A 17,391-nucleotide genomic window follows, 5' to 3' on the forward strand; every position below is an offset into this window, starting at 1 on the left:
AGCTCCACTCAACGCTTGAGTTTTTAGGGGGTACTCTCCACATAACTTTCTAACTCCACTGTTGTGTGACTGTGGGCTACCGTGGAGTTGAATAAAATTCAACAGGGCATTTGAGTTACAGTTCCTCTGCCCTCTCTCCTCCCCCGGTCCTCCCAATGGCATCCCATCAGCCATTGCTGCGAAAACACAATCCCAGTGGCTTTCTTAGAGTGGCACTCCCTCCTTTCACCACTCTTGCCAGGGAACTCTGTAGACAGTGGGAAAAGGAAACTCAACAGAAAACTCCACAGAGCCCACCACACAAAACACAACACAATGGTTGTGCAGGAACTCTCCTTTGCACAGCGTGGATATTCTGTGTGGAGTGTTTCCCCCAAAAAAACTCCAATGTTGCATGATGTTTTCCTGCCAGACAACATGTCTTTCAATGGTGTTGTAAAAACTCCACAGTGGAATTCTTAAACCACTGTTGAGAAACGTGTTGTCTGAACTGAGCCACTGTTTGTGTTCAGTGCTCTGCTTAAATGCTTCTATAAATAAGACATAGTGGTGGTGAAAAGTGCAAAATCATTAAACCATTTCTCTCCTACAAATGGAGCAATCTCATGGTTAAAAAAAAAGTTCACTATTTAAGGTGATCCAGCACCTAGTGGTAAAAGCCACTGTGGCTAGCCCAACAGATAAGGTGGAAGTCCCAATCTCTTAACACTGGCTTGTGTGAGGAAGAAGATTGAAGGCTAACCTAGATGGGGAAAGCATATGTCGCCTATAGCTGTTTTGATGGGGAAGGAGGGGGAGGAAGAATTAGACTGGGAAAAGAAAAGGCATGGGAGGAAAGTGTTCAGAATGCTTTCAAAACCACCACTTCTCTGATCTTCAAAGTAGTCCCATGGAGATGCAAATCCATAAAACCAAAAGACCCCTATGGAGATACTAATTACAGCATCTCCTATAGACAATTCTCCCTTCTGTTCCGCACAAACTGTTTATATCTATATTCACCACTCTGGAATCTGTGTTAGATAATTGAGCAGTACATAAATGTTGTAAATAAATAAACTGAAAGCAGAAGCAAACGTTTGCCGCTCAGCTAATCTTCAGGATGCTGTCCTGCCTTTGCATGTGTGTCTTTACCATGATCGTCACCCCAAAAGAAAAGAGAGATCCGACAAAGGGAGACCATTTTGCTTACTATTCAATTGACTCATAGAACAAGGATCTGTATCTCTTTCGATGGCAGGGTCGCAATTCCCTGCTCTCCAAGAATCCACAAAGAGTGGGGCTGTTCCTTCAATAATATCCATACTGGTCATGAAGTCATCTGTGGTTTCTCTGTTATAGTTACCACATAGCCCTGGTGACATAGAAAGACATGGGTGGAATGAAAAACAGGGGGCATTTTCCTATAGTAAGAATGAAAAGTGTCTTGTTATGTTAATTCGGTGTTAGGCCAGCGCACCACACCTGTATCCTATGCAAACACTACAAGTAGCAATGTGCAGGTTTCTGCTCCATAATGGTTTTGTGGAGCCTGGAATAAACACAAAATGGTTCCCACAATGTTTTTGCAGTGTACTTATATCTCTGATATAGCCTCTGTCCATGCACAGAGGCATGCAACATGTCTCCAATCCTTACTAGTGCAGAAATAGTAGGGGCTGGTGACTCTGAATTTGGTGGGGCTTTGGTTTATTTTTTATGATTATTTTTATTTTATTTATTACATTTATATCTCACCTTCTTTCCTCCAAGGAACCCAAGGCAGCATACATAATCCTCCTCCTCTCCATGTTATCCTCACAACAACAACCCTGTGAGGTAGGTTGCACTGAGAGTCTGTGACTGGCCCAAAGACACCCAGTGGGTTTCCGTGGCCGAGTGGGGACTAGAACCTGGATCTCCCAACTCCCAGTCCAACACCTTAGCCACTACATCATCCTGGCTCTCCACACTGGTTCCATTCTGGGTTTTAGTCAGAACCAGTCAGAACTCTAAAGGGGCTATCCAAGGCACCAAACCATGTTTGGGGAATAGGATCCAGCTCTTTCTATCGTTCCTATAGAGTTCTGGCTGGTTCTGACTAAAACCCAGAATGGTATCACAGCCTCACCAAAATTGGGGCCTCCATTGTGCAGGAAGCCTTCAGGGCAGAGCAGGTCAATGATATATTTGGTCCTCACACTACACCAAAAGCTTTTGTTTCATTATGGAGATGCCTACTGTAATGTGGGGATGTCCCCAAGCCATGCTAAGTTTCCAGTTCAGATTTGGAACTGATCCCCAAATTCAGTCTTCAGTCAATTAGAAATCTAGTTCATGAGGAATTTGGCAGCATATTTAACTACAGGGATGTGCTTTTATGAAACAGAAATAATAATCATATGATACAGATGGATATAACTAAGCTCCAGCTTCAACAAAGCACTTCATTCTTGGGACAGAATTCTTGATCTAGTATCCCAAGACAATGTATAGTGCAGTATCCCATTTGATGACTTGCTTCTGCGCATGAATCCAAATGTGCAGCTGCATCTATTCTTTGTGGCAATTCCTGATTCACAAACCCCTGTATAGACATCTTCTTCGACATGTGTTTCTTCCTTCCTGGATTGGAGCTATACTGCATTAACAATAGATGACATATATCCAAGTCCAATGGCAAATCTATGGAAAGTCTAAACAAATACAGATCAGCTCTATTGGTGTAGGAAATAGAAGACAAGGCTGAGGATGGGGGTGGAATCTTTTTATGTGTAACCTTTGGTAAAAGATTCATAGCCAGTCACTGAATCCAAGGATCAACAGAAACAGGAATGTTTACCTTGGGTTTTGCCTTGGAAGTTAAATTCAACTTTAACATGAGCTTGAAATACTGGAGAAGTTTCAACCATCACTTCCATCCCAACAGTGGTGTGCATTTGAATATGAGTAGATGATTGTCTGAAGATGGTGATGTCTCCTAAAAGAAATTAGATAATTAAAAAATGTTGACTATGGCCTATCTCATTAAATTATTAAATATATTTACACACACACATTCTGAGTGTAGACTATTTTGCACTTAAAAAGTTGCATTATCTAGTGATCAAACTTTTGCTACTATGATAGGATGGATTGATGATTGTTTATTTATTTAAATTTGTATCCCACCTCTCCCAAAAAACATAGGTTGGGTACTGACGTATTTCAAACCAGCTGATATAAAATATATAGAAAATATGCAATGTTGTCAGGATTGTCCATTTACTGAGTGCATGGTCTATATTCTCCCTTATTATCTTACCTGTTCTATAAGGTAGCCACTTCAATCTATCCTCACCACGTAAAGCGTCATCTTTTGAAATGACAATTTTATCCTGTGTAGAAAAGAGAATTTTTAATGGAGAGCTAGTTTAGACACCCACTTCGGCTAAAGGACAACATTTCCATAAATCAAGATTGATGCAGAACACGGAGAGACAACTTGTGGCTCGCCATATGTTTTGGCCTACAACTCCCTTCAGCTCTAGTCAGCATAGCCAATGGTGAGGGATGATGGGAGTTGTAGGCCAAAACATCTGGCAGGCCACATGTGGCCCACCCCTGCTATAGAATGCATGTAACTGCATGGAATATATGCTTGTAGAAAGCCATTATTAGAGGAAATTGCTAGTAGAATAGCTAATATTATTTACACAATCATAATTTTTCAGGCAAGTCTAGCTTTGCACAGATTTTGCAAAATCTATTCCATCTACATTTCTCAGACTGCCAGGTGCCTTTCACTCCATTGTCAAATCATGGACAGGATCTGCCCACCCCAATTTTCCAAATTTGCACAAATTCAAATTTGCACAAATTCATGCATGTGAAAATGTGCACCCCCCAAAAATTATGGAAGTCCCCTGCAAAATATGCAACTCCCCACCCTAAAATGTTCATTTTCCTGCTTTAGCCTATGGGGGAAATGCACAGTTCATATTTGCATAACATTCTGGAAAGTAAAACAAAATGGTTCACAAGTCAGGAATCTCTGCAAATTGGTAAAACCTGGTCCAGTGCAGAAACTGAAATATGAACTCGTTTGATTCCATAGCAGATTTTTCTGACATTCCTAGCCAAGAGCAACAAGAAAAACCAGCATACAATACATAAGCAAAGAATGGGGTGAACACTTACTTTTCTATGGGGTGAACACTTACTTTTTCAGACCTATAAATGATAGCTGTCAGTGATGTCTCTGAAGTGGAATAGCCAGACTTTTCATATACAGCCATGAGGGTTCCATTGTGTGGTAATATGGGACTCTAGAAGGAAAGGAAAAGCAAGATAATACAAAAACTTTGGAAGAAAGGGGGGGGGAAATATCCCCACACATACATCCCCCGTTTTCATCATCGTAGAATGTATACATGCTGTACCAAATGTTTGGATTTCATCTTATTTTATTAATAGGATGGGATTCCATAAATACAGGACTAGAATTCTGAAGGGGAAAGGATCCACAAATAATAGAATCATAGAATAGCAGAGTTGGAAGGGGCCTATAAGGCCATCGAGTCCAACCCCCTGCTCATTAAGAAATAGTACACATATAGCAGCAGAGAACAACAACAAAAAAGCACAAGGAAGCACAGTATAATGGATAGGCTATACTTATACCTACTTGCATATGGTATAAAACAAATGAATACACAGAAAGATCTTAGAGTTAGTAGTGTGATCCAGTCCTCTATTAATAGTGTAAGATAAATGCTGGCCTGAAGGAGTTGCTTAGCTTTCAGAAGGGGGAAATCACAAACCCTGTATAAACTTGTTCATAGCGGTCTCCATATAGAATACCTTCATAAGAATGTAGGTGCAAACTCCATGGAAACGGTATCGCCTAGAGTCAAAGGTGGTGACAAATGAACCTCCCTCCAAGGAACATCTGCCAGGACACGGTAGTTCTTTACAGTTCCATTGGCCCATCGTACATGTACTGGTGGAAAGAAATATTAATGTCAGCTGTTAACCAGAAAAGTAGATGACTTCGCCTGTTCATTGTCTTAATGCAGTATGTCTTTTTCTCTCTAATTTTATGCAACAAGAATTTGAAATTAATGAGTGTTAAGCATGAAAAGCCAAAGTGGACTTCTAAAGGCACGGAAAACAAATGTCATACGCTGATCTAGGTGCATCTCTACCTGTCTATTGTCATGGGTGCTTCATCACATCACCATCCTATTATACTTAAATAATAAGAGGAATGTTTCCTGAAATGGTCAGAAAAGCTGTCAGTAGTGTTGTCTAAATGTTCTTGGATTATTAATCTAGAACCTGTATAATTTGTTGCTGCCTCTTCAAAGGTTTTGTGGCCACCCTTGTTTTCTTTCTGGTCCCCTCCAATTTTCTGGAGGGCCTCCCAGCTCCCACTGGAACACCTGTATCCCTAACTGGAATGGAATCTCCCGTACCCTCATGCACAGAATTCAAATTGGAAGTTTCAAAACACAGCTACTATTCAATAGCTTGGATGCAAAGTCAGCTTCCACAAATGGAAGGGCTGCTTCCATTCATGGACACAACCGGAATCCAGTCAAGAGTCCCTCTGCTGCAAGGGTAGGAATATCTGTCAATTCCCCCTCCCCTCTGTAGCCCCCCTTCATTGTCCCAAAGGGTCCCCCAACCCTTCAGAACAGTTTTTCAAGGGGCACAAAAGGGGGAAGGGGGAAATTGGTGAAAGTCGCCTCCCTCCCTTCCACTGGTGAGTGTGTTCTGCAAGCAAGCCCAGGATCTACAGTGTGATTGTTGTCGGCAATATTTGCAGTTGTCATGTGCCCGTTTCTGTAAGTAGGAGACACAGAGTTCATGCCAATTGGTTACCACCTGAGAAGAATAAATTGCCTATGGATGGACAGACATCAGTTGTGGAATATTTATGGGTCATCTCACACTGCACCTTAGCTCTTTACTAGTAAAAGAATTTCACCTCATATAAAATAAGGAGCCATTGCACTGATTTTAATGATGGCCCATGGTGTAGATTGGTGCCAGGTTTCCGAAACCATCTTGATGACCAATCCTTCTTTAATTTGAATAATCAAGTACTCACCAGCTTCTACATGTTGCTTTCATCACATCACCAGGAGCATATTTTTCCCCATTCAGTGTGCATGGACACTGTTCAACAGGAACGCATGTTTGGTTACTTGAAATATCATCTAAAACGGTACCTGTCAAGTTAAGAAAACAGGGGAAAGCAAATAAAAGGTGAGCATTTCAATTCATCCTGAATACACAGCACATGAAGCTTTAGAATTGTTATAAGTTATTGTTCTGGAGTGAATTCAGGATTGGGTAATTCACTTTGGTGTCCTTGATGTCATGGACAAATGCCTTTTTTGTGTTCCAATTTTAAGAGCAGTAAAAAGAGATATTCTCACTGTTTATGTGGGGAACATTCATTAACCACATAAAGAAATACCAACAAGAGACCAGGAACTATAAGTGATCAGCTAAATGTAAAGTACACAGTAAGCATGTTTACTTGATACAGTTCACCATGAGTTACATGTTTCTAAAGCTTTGTCCTAAGAACCTGGTTTAGCTTTAGAACCACAAATAGTGATTAGTGCTCATACAAGTGAAGTGATGTCCTTGCTTAACAAGTGGAGCAGAACCATGTATTTCTGTCCCATTAGCCAATGAGAAAACCACATGAGTCCCTTTCGACAGGGAAGATATGATACAAGGCTTTGCTGTTGCAAGGGTTATGGGTTTGTTTGTTTTTTGTAATGGTGCTCAGGATTGTGTGTAAAGCACAACTAGCTAGCTTTGCTTGCCCTAGGAATGAAGTAATGACATACCAGAGCTTGTGGGCTGCTGCTACACTAATACTGAGTCTGGGTCTATGTACAAGTTCTTTTAATCATACTGGGATCCTTCACTTAATCTTATGAGCTGATGTGTAGCAGTGCATAGGACTGGCCTATACAATTCTTACAACCTGCTAAAATCCAGACATTTCTTCCATGTAACATGATGACTAATGAGATCTGCTGAAATGTTTCATTAGAGTCACCATGTTACATGGCAGAAATGTCTAAGTTTTATGGGCTAATCCTATATGCTGCTATGCAATAGCAATACCTCATAAGATTAACACACTGTTATAACGTGCATTATAGGAAAATTAAAGTACATGGTATAAAATCATTCATTACATCTTACACATGAGACTGGGTGAAGGAGATATTCGTATTGATGATGCCAAAACTGCTGTGATATCAAACACATCTATTACCCCATTTTAGGGATAATGGATTTGGTTAAAAAGCCTCTGCTACAAGGATATGTACCTCAAACAATTGGCAGCATAGATATATTCATTACAAGATGATGGTACATTTCTTATGTCCATTTACCTTCTGGGCAGAAGCAGCCATATATACAGTAGCTGGAGCAGCTGTATTCTGGATTGGAACATGTCCTGAGACAGGGAGAACTACACTCCTTGTAGATTTGGTTAGCTGGACATTTTCCAAGAGCTGCAAAATATAATAGTTAAGAGAGCTTTGTTGCATATCATATTTGGACAAAATACAAAACTGGAGTTATGGTACAATTTTGAGATGAGTCTATCTTTGCCCTAAAGTATCCATTGTGTCCATCAAATAATACATGTTGTCTCATCCTTCCCCCCCCCACATTTATTCAAGAACTAACCATTTGTCACCTCTAGCCAGTCATGACTGCCAGAGGTCATCCCAGTTCAAAATTCCTTTTAAATGTGTTAAGATCTGTCACTGCCTGCTAGAAGATGAAAGTCTATGAGCACCCCTTCTATGAGCACAACTGTCCTTCCATTCCCAGAAACTCCTTCCACTCAAGATGCTATAAGTTAGGATCCAAACCCATGTCAAAATCCAATTTAATCCATGTGTGACTTCCTTTTGGCCAGCACGAGGTCGGAGTCTGTTAATTGTGTTAGCTAAGTGTCAGTGTTTCTGCTAAATTTTTTAAAGGCAAACTTCTTCATTATTTTTGCAGTAAAATCTATTGCCACATGTGTCCCAGGCGCGTCACCATGGGACACATTCTGCAAGAAACAGCTGTGTCAATGGGCATGTCTACACCATGCCTATATCCTGGGGTAGTCCTTAGATTGTCCCTGTGCATCCACATGACGCACAGGGGATCCTGGGGGGCAACCTGGGACTAGCGAGGACTTACCCCAGGATATCAGGAACCATGGAAAGTCAACTTTCCCACAGTTCCAGGATCATCCCACAGAGCGCATCTGTGTGGCTGCTGCTCCCGGGGTATCCTGTCCTCCCTGTTAGCAGTGGGGACAGTAAAATGGGCACAGAGCTGCATGGCAGCAATCCGTGCACGTGGGGGGTGGGAAGTGGGGTTGGGTTCCCCCCTTACCTTTAGCCCTGGAGCACGAGTGCACTCCTCTCATTTTAAAAAAATGGTGGCCACGACGTCCTTCTGGAACATTGTGCGGCCTTCTAGACACCCAGGGAGGATTGCGGAAGCCGGTAAGTCCGCGATCCTCCCCCTACACCCTTGTGGTGTAGACATGCCCATAGATTGGCTGTCTGCTGGCCAAATCTTCTCCTCTCCTTCTCTGCTGCTTCTCTGCCTTCAAGAGGCAGTTGGACAGCCATCTGTCAGGGATGCTTTAAGGTGGATTCCTGCACTGAGCAGATGGTTGGACTCGGCCTTGTAGGTCCCTTCCAACTCCACTATTCTATGATTCTATGATTTTATATCACTGCCTGTTTCAGCAAGAGACACTTGTTGCTGCTATGATGCGTCTCATTTCTACCTGAAAAAGAGAAACTGTGCCCAAATGTTATTTCCATATGTTCATCTCAATGAAGAAAACAACAACCCTTGGCTCATATGGTCCTGTTTCTGCCAACTCGGGGCCTTGCTAGACGATGGGGTAGCCTGGTGTGAGCCCCGGGCTGGCCTCTGTGCGTCCAGATGACACACAGGGGATCCTGGGCTCAGGCAGGGGTAACCCTCCCTCCAGGGCTGAGCCCGAGACTGCGGGCGTGTAGCCGTTCCACCGCTTTCCCCAGCTACTGCATTTACTCGCGAGTAGCTGGGAAAAGCAGTGGCTGGCGTGCAGCACTCCACAGGAGAGCTGCGGCCATCAGGGCAGGGTGAGGAGATGGGGGGAAAACGGAGCCAGGGGGGATGGGGGGATTGGAGATTGCGGGTGGGCGGGGGGGATCGGAGATTGCGGGAGGGCATGGGGATCGCAGCCAGGGTGGGGAAATTGGGAGCAGGGGGGAGCAGAGAACCCTTTTTAAAAAACAAAAACAAAACACCTACCTTTATCGTTGGTGCACTCCTGCACACATGGCCCTTTTAAACTAAAAAAAATGGTGGACACAACGGGTCCTTCCTGCAGCCCGTCGCGTCTTACATGTAGACAGGGGTGACAGCCCATGCTACTTTTAGCGTGGGCTGGCCCCTCCTCCCAACTGGCTTCAAAGATAGGTCTAGCAAGGCCCTCAGTGTGGATGTGAAAGTGAGATGGTTCCCAAATGCTGGTTCTGCTTCTCGGGAAGTAGGGACAGATGGGAAGAAAAGAAGTATCACAAAGAGGCAGGAAGCAGTCAGGAGGCAGAAGCCATGGGAAACAGCTACCAGGAGAGTAAGGAGTAGCAGCAGCAACCAAGAAAGAGCAGAAGACCCAGCAATAGGGGAACACATTTGCCTCTTCCTGTCCTCATTGGTATTTCCTTTCTCAAGACATGTGAGTGATGTGGTACTTACCAAGTTCATTTTAGGACATTGAAGCTAGGTTTAAGCTCACATGTATAATTATGAACTGGAGTGTTGCAACTTACAGCAGAATTCATTGCTCCTCCAATCAGACACTTGCTGTAGGGACATGGCACACTGTCTGGAATATTCTGACAGGGTAGCACAAGTGCAGTTGTTCTGTCCTGGATCGCTACACTCTTGCATGTCCAGTTGGCAACGCATGACGAACCCTTTCCTTGAGATATTGCAAGTTGGAGACACAATACTTAGAAGCTGTGAGCAGATCTTGGCCTACAGGGGGGAAATAACAAAGGCAATTCCTGGGTATGTGATACATTTTGAGACAGGATAGAATTGAACTTCAAACTGAACTGCATTGACAACTTTTCATAACCACAGAAATCTCTTATAGTCTTCTATTCTGTAGTACACCTAAGAATAATACCCAGGCTACAAGTACGAGTATTTATTTATTTATTTATTTATTTTATTTATTTATTACATTTTTATACGGCCCAATAGCCGAAGCTCTCTGGGCGGTTCACAAAAATTAAAACCACAAAAAACATCGAACAGGTTAAAAACACAATTACGAAATACAGTATAAAAAGTGCAACCAGGATAAAACCACACAGCAAAGTTGATTATAAGATTAAAATACAGAGTTAAAACAGTAAAATTTAAATTTAAGTTAAAATTAAGTGTTAAAATACTGAGTGAATACAAAGGTCTTCAGCTGGCGACGAAAGCAGTACAGTATAGGCGCCAGGCGGACCTCTCTGGGGAGCTCGTTCCACAACCGGGGTGCCACAGCGGAGAAAGCCCTCCTCCTAGTAGCCACCTGCCTCACTTCCTTTGGCAGGGGCTCACGGAGAAGGGCCCCTGTAGATGATCTTAAAGTCCGGGTAGGTACATATGGGAGGAGGTGTTCCTTCAGATAACCTGGCCCCAAACCGTTTAGGGCTTTAAATGTCAATACCAGCACTTTGAATTGGGCCCGGACCTGGACTGGCAGCCAATGAAGCTGGAAAAGGACTGGCGTAATGTGATCTCGTCGGCCAGTCCCTGTTAGTAAACGGGCTGCCCTATTTTGTACCAGCTGAAGCTTCCGGACCGTTTTCAAAGGCAGCCCCACGTATAACGCATTGCAGTAATCCAAGCGAGAGGTTATCAGAGCATGGATAACTGTAGCTAGGCTATCTCTGTCCAGATAAGGGCGTAGTTGGTATATCAACCTAAGCTGATAAAAGGTGCTCTTTGCCACTGAGTTCACCTGTGCCTCAAGTGACAGTTCTGGATCCAAGAGCACCTCGCCAGACAGATGAACCACCCGCTAACAGTACCTCCGTCTTGTCTGGATTGAGTCTCAGTTTGTTAGCCCTCATCCAGTCCATTACCGTGCCCAGGCACTGGTTCAGAACAGTCACTGCCTCACCTGGGTTTGATGAAAAGGAAAGGTAGAGCTGGGTATCATCCGCATATTGATGACACCTCAGTCCACATCTCCGGATAACCTCCCCCAGCGGCTTCATGTATATGTTAAACAGCATAGGGGATAAGATAGAGCCCTGTGGAACCCCATGGCTTAGGTGCCACGGCACAGAGCAATAATCCCCCAGCACCACCTTCTGGAATCGGCCATACAAGTAGGAGCGGAACCACTGCGACGCAGTACCTCCAACTCCCAGCTCAGACAACCTATCCAGAAGGATACCATGGTCGATGGTATCGAAGGCCGCTGAGAGGTCCAGGAGAATCAACAGGGTTGCACTCTGTTGTAAATATCTGCATCAATAGTTGCTCACTCAGCCCTATCTTGTAGTCATATAGGTTAGGTTGCAGGAGGAGACAGAACTGGTGCCCTTTAGATGTTTTGGACTACAACTCCAATACACCCTGGCCAGCATGGGCAATGGTCAGGGATCATGGGAGTTGTAGTCCAAACAATCTGGAATGCACCAGGTTGGGGAAGGCTGTTGTAATATTACTATTCTATTCTGCTAAAGGTAGAGTATGATAGAATTAACGAAAGGCTGGGAGAAGATGTAGGTCTCCTAAAGCCAAAATCTTCCACCGTTGAGAATCCCATTTATGGAAAACTTAATTCAAAAAGACTGCAAAAAGTATGCTCATCCCATCTGTTCCTCCCAAGCCTTTTTCAGATTTACTGATGCCATGGCTAGACCTAGCAGTCCAGTGTGACAGAGGGGGAATGATCTTGCAATTAGATGAGCACGAGATCTCCCCCTCTGTCTACACGTGGCACGCAATGTCCTGGGATGAGGAAGACATTGCAGCCGCCATTTTGTTTTGTTTTTCTTAAAGGGGAAGGAGCACTCGAGCAGTCAAGCGCAAAAGGTAAGGTTTTTTTACAAACACCCCTCCTGCTCCCCCACCCCACCCTCGATGGGCACAGAGCTCCTGAGGAGCTCTGTGCCCCACACATGGTTCCTGGCTCCTTGTGGTTACTCACAAGGAGCCAGGACAAAACCACGATGCCCACCCACACATCCCATGACCTCAGGATCATCCCTCCCTGCTCCTGAGATTAAAGGCTATGCTGATATCCTGGGAGAAGGGAGGGTTCATCCCTCCCTGCTCCCGGGATCATCCCTCCCTGCTCCCGGGATCCCCTGTGCATCATGTGGATGCACAGGGACGATCCTGGGGTGATCCCCGGGACATTGGCAGGTCTAGCCATGGCCTATGCTTATCTACTTTTGTTTCATCAATTATGCCAGCTTGTCATAGACAAATCTAGAAAAATTATATGGTACTTACATATTTCCTGCGAGGGACGTTAGGAACTGTCAGCTGCTGAAATGGACAGATCTCTGAAGGATCATCAATTTTTTGTAAGGCAGCATATTTTTGTGGGTCCAGAAGTTTACCTATTAATTGAAGTAGACGTTAAATTGAGCTTCTTCGTGAAGTCTAGAGGGACCTATGAAATGCAAGAGTCCATTGGGTTTGCAAGATCCTCTGAGGTCCAGTTGTGTACGGGACACATGTTTGCAGACAGACAGGAGGCTTGTGTCTGGATAAATATAATGTGAGAAGAAAAAATGGTGCAGAACTATGTTTTTATATTTTCTTATCATGGGATATATCAAACAGGGCCATTTTGCCTCCACTGATTCCTTTGCACTCATGACACAATGGGGCTTTAGCACTTCTAAAAATATCTCCGGAGAGAAGAGGAAATGCTGGATTGGGACGTCAATATAGCTTCCTTTTGGGAGCTCCATTGACCTGCCCTGTTCCAGAAACAAGCATTTATGTTCATTTTGGCTTACTTTTAGGAATGCTGTGTTGAATGAGCAGTGGGTCCCACGAGCTCACAGGTACAATAGGATACAACCCTATATCACCACAGAAAAGTGATTGAAGAAAAGAACATAGGCTGCTGTAGATGAGGAAGCATTGTCCAAAGGTAGATAAAATGCTAGTTTGATAGCACTTTATCACATGGTTTTATTGATTTTAAGGACAAAAATAGAAGCTTAGAAGGTTAGTTGTTTTTTTTAATATGGTTTAATGTTTAGTTTCCTCCAGATGTCAAGAAACCCCAAACCTTGACAGTAGTCCTTGTGCCATTTTTGGTTGTAGAGGAAAAAGCTTACCATCACTGAGAAACTCATTTGATTCGTTCCCATCAAAGTTCCCACACAGCCCACATGTTTTGTTCATGTATTTCTGCTCAATCAAAAGCTAAGAGAAAAGAAAAGAAAATTAACTGGAAAACAACTCTGTGTTGACATCTTTGTAAAGTATCCTATTGCATTTTCCCAGCCCTCTCCATGTCTTTGTATGCACAGCACAATAAAATACATTGTGTCATCTTTTGCCAGTGGAGTGCACACTTGGGTCACCACTGACCATACAGCCACATGTTCAGCAAAATGTTAGTAAACTATGCCCTGGGCTGCAGTCCAGGTCATATTGACCCATGTTGCAGTATTAATTGTGAGACTATCCCCAATTAGACAAGGAATTTAAACAGGAGTCTTGTTGTGGCACCATAAACTTTGACAGATTTATGCCGCAATAAATCTGTTGGTCTAGAAAGTGCCACAACAAGACTCCTATTTGTTCTCCCTGTAACAAGCCAACATGGCCCTCCCTGTGTGATTTGTCATCATAAGGAATTTAAATGTTTCCTCCTAATCAGGTTTCCTTTGGGTGAAAACAGATGGCCACTTACCATGTGGTTTCTGCTGGAACATGGTCTGTCTGGAAGCTCTACTCAAATGTGGAGTTCGTCATATATAGGGCTTAATCACAGAGTGAGCCAGGCATTATGCTATTTATCCTTAACTTTCCTAAAGATGCTGGAAGTATGATAAAAGCCAACTCATGGCATGGCGCAAAACGGCTTGGGATGCTTCCAGAACTGGCCATCCACCAGTGGAATGGAAACTGCTGTCAGAACAGCTTTCCCCTGCCCTGCTGCAGCAGCCCATGCCCCCTTCTCTCCCCAGAACAAATTTTAGAAAGATTGGTTTCAGCTCTAAGATGATTGCAGTTGTCTTAATTTGGGATCTGAGGCAAGGCTCCAAGGAGCTACTTTAGGCCCATCCAGTTGCCACACCATCTCACACTCTCTTTTTGAGTGCAGTTTCTGCCATGCTTCCCTTGTTGAGTTGCAGCTCTGGAACCTTGCTCAGGCTGAGCGCGTAATGTGTCTATTATTATTATTATTATTATTATTATTATTATTATTATTATTATTATTACTATTTTGAAATTTTTTGAACGTTAACACTCTATTTCCTCCCCCCTACATGTGATAGTCCAAGCATTCAGTAATTATAATAAATCAAGGCAGAAAAATACAAAATGCATTATTCACATGAACCAGAGAGACTGATATGCTACAGGCAAAGTGTTATGAAATTGAGTGTTACCAACATACATAATAAATTAATACCAATCCACAGCAAATGTATTGTGTTCCCTACTTCCTTCTGCCAATTGTAACTTGTTCGCTAATTTTTCAGATCAGGCAATCTTCCACCAAGCATCCAATGAAACTCCTTTTAGGTCCTTCCAAAATTGAGCAATGACCAGTCTGGCTGCCGCCAACAAAAATGCAGCCCATGGCTTAAAGGAACAGTTTTTGTTGTTTCCCAGAAATAGTCCTAAAAGTGCCAACTCTGGTGTTCTTTCCAGCTGCTGTTCAAGTATCTTATCAATTTCATCAAAGACTTCAGTCCAAAACTTTGCCACTTTTACACAGGACCACCACATATGCTGGGTGGTACCTGGTTCCTTACATCCCCTCCAGCACAATCTTGTCAATTCCTGGTGAATGTGTGCTAAATGGACAGGGGTCATGTACCATTTTTTAAGAACCTTCAAAGCTTGTTCCCTCATATTAATAGATACTGATTTAAATGGGATTTATTCCAGCATTGAGTTCCATAATGCATCCTCTATTTCTATTTCCCACTCCAGTTCCCATATCCGTTTTAAACTATTGGTTGAACCCATATCTAAAACAATTCGCATTCTATAAATATGTGACACCAGGCCTTTCTCCCCCTTGCCAACAAGTTTAAGTATGGATTCAAATGGTGTTGAATTTCTTAGGGCCTGTTCTTTAATATCCTCTCTCCTAATAAATGTACCTACTTGATACTATGCTAACCATGTTATTCCAGCTTCCTTCAGGGAGTCCTCCACAACTCCCTGAGCATTCAGGTAAAATTCTTTCAATCTGTAGAGCCCATTTTGTTTGAAGGCCATTATATCCATTGGGCAATCTTTATTATGGAAGGTTGGGTGACAATATAAGGGAATCATAGGGGATATCCCCAGTAGTAATTTTTGTTTCCTACCTTTCCATACCTGTAAAGTTGCTCTCAAGGTAGAGGTGTCACTAACACATATCCTCTTAAGTTCATTTTTAATATATAAAAATGAATCCACTGTCTCTGATGGTAACATCATTCTCTCAGCCTGTACCCACTGATAATTATCATCAGTCAATAACCAAGAGAGGAGGGTAATGTGTCTTAACTCATTCCATCATCACAGCGTTGACCGATAATGCCATTATCTTTTTTTTTACTTTGCCATTTTCCATGCTACAAATGTCTACCAGACTGAAGAATACATGCAAAATAATCCCCTTAACAAGGGTGTGGGATTTTTAGAATTCCAAAAATATGATCAACAAGACTTTACTCACCATGAGGTAGTCATCATTGTCCCAGAAAACAGCAAGCTCAATCTCCATCAGCTTGGCCACTAGGCAGGTGAGGCGTCCAAAAGCTTCAATGTGAATTCCATTTCCGGTATATGGCAAGTTGATCATACTATTGCAGTAGTGGGAGGTGGTGCAGGGGAAAAACAAACTTAGATACTCCAAGGAATTAGAATAATAAAATAGTAGAGTTGGAAGGGGCCTATAAGGCCATTGAGTCCAACCCCCTGCTCAATGCAGGAATCCACCCTAAAGCATCCCTGACAGATGGTTGTCCAGCTGCCTCTTGAATGCCTCCAGTGGGGAAGAGCCCATGACCTCCCTAGGCAATTTGTTCCATTGTCGTACTGCTCTAAGTCAGGAAGTTTTTCCTGATGTCCAGCCAGAATCTGGCTTCCTGTAACTTGAGCCCGTTATTCTGTGTCCTGCACTCCTGCACTCTGGGATGATCGAGAAGAGACCCTAGCCCTCCTCTATGTGACAATCTTTCAAGTATTTGAAGAGTGCTATCATGTGTCCCTTCAATATTCTCTTCTCTAGGCTAAACATGCCCAGTTCTTTCAGTCTCTCGGCATAGGGCTTTGTTTCCAGACCCCTGATCATCCTCATTACCCTCCTCTGAACACACTCCAGCTTGCCTGCCTCTTTCTTGAAGTGTGGTGCCCAGAACTGGATGCAATACTCAAGATGAGGCCTAAACAGTGACAGGAACCAGTACCTCATGCGATTTGGAAGCTATACTTCTATTACTGCAGTCCAAAGTGGCATTTGCTTTTTTTGCAGCCGCATCACACTGTTGGCTCATATTCAGCTTGTGATCTACAACAATTCCAAGATCCTTCTCGCTTGTAGTATTGCTGAGCCAAGTGTCCCCCATTATGTCACTGTGAATTGGTTTCTTTTTCCTTGGTGTAGAACTTCACATTTATCCCTATTAAATTTCACTCTGTTGTTTTCAGCCCAGTGCTCCAGCGTATCAAGATCACTTTGAAGTTTGCTCCTCTCTTCCAGGGGATTAGCGATCCCACCCAATTTTGTGTCATCTGCAAATTTGCTAAGCGTTCCCTGCACCTCTTCATCCAAATCATTAATCAAAATGTTGAAGAGCACTGGGCCCAGGATTGGGCCCTGCAGTACCCTGCTTGTTACCTTCCCCACCCCCAGTTTGAGAAGGTACCATTGATTAGCGTGACCATATGAAAAGGAGGACAGGGCTCATGTATCTTTAACAGTTGCATAGAAAGGGGAATTTCAGCAGGTGTCATTTGTATATATGGAGAACCTGGTGAAGTACCCTCTTCATCACAACAGTTAAAGAGCAGGAGCTACATTAGAGTGACCAGATTTAAAAGAGGGCAGGGCACCTGCAGCTTTCACTGTTGTGATGATGAAGAAATTTCACCAGGTTCTCCATATATACAAATGACACCTGCTGA

At 43.2% G+C, this 17,391-nt stretch overlaps 1 protein-coding gene across 1 annotated transcript in view; it reads right to left on the reverse strand.

The window, feature by feature from the left end:
* MUC6 (mucin 6, oligomeric mucus/gel-forming) overlaps nucleotides 1-17,391 on the reverse strand; it is a 55,120-nt gene that overhangs the window by 23,619 nt on the left and 14,110 nt on the right. Inside the window, exons 6-16 of the mRNA XM_063118405.1 lie at nucleotides 15,941-16,067; nucleotides 13,371-13,458; nucleotides 12,529-12,638; nucleotides 9,831-10,038; nucleotides 7,386-7,508; nucleotides 6,074-6,194; nucleotides 4,822-4,960; nucleotides 4,182-4,286; nucleotides 3,284-3,356; nucleotides 2,822-2,959; nucleotides 1,193-1,354 (exon numbers count right to left, since the gene is read on the reverse strand). Coding sequence (XP_062974475.1) covers nucleotides 1,193-1,354; nucleotides 2,822-2,959; nucleotides 3,284-3,356; nucleotides 4,182-4,286; nucleotides 4,822-4,960; nucleotides 6,074-6,194; nucleotides 7,386-7,508; nucleotides 9,831-10,038; nucleotides 12,529-12,638; nucleotides 13,371-13,458; nucleotides 15,941-16,067 — 1,394 coding nt within the window. The remainder of the gene's footprint in view (nucleotides 1-1,192; nucleotides 1,355-2,821; nucleotides 2,960-3,283; nucleotides 3,357-4,181; nucleotides 4,287-4,821; nucleotides 4,961-6,073; nucleotides 6,195-7,385; nucleotides 7,509-9,830; nucleotides 10,039-12,528; nucleotides 12,639-13,370; nucleotides 13,459-15,940; nucleotides 16,068-17,391) is intronic.

The sequence above is a fragment of the Elgaria multicarinata genome, chromosome 2 (genome assembly GCF_023053635.1).
Source record: "Elgaria multicarinata webbii isolate HBS135686 ecotype San Diego chromosome 2, rElgMul1.1.pri, whole genome shotgun sequence".
Lineage (NCBI taxonomy): Eukaryota > Metazoa > Chordata > Lepidosauria > Squamata > Anguidae > Elgaria > Elgaria multicarinata.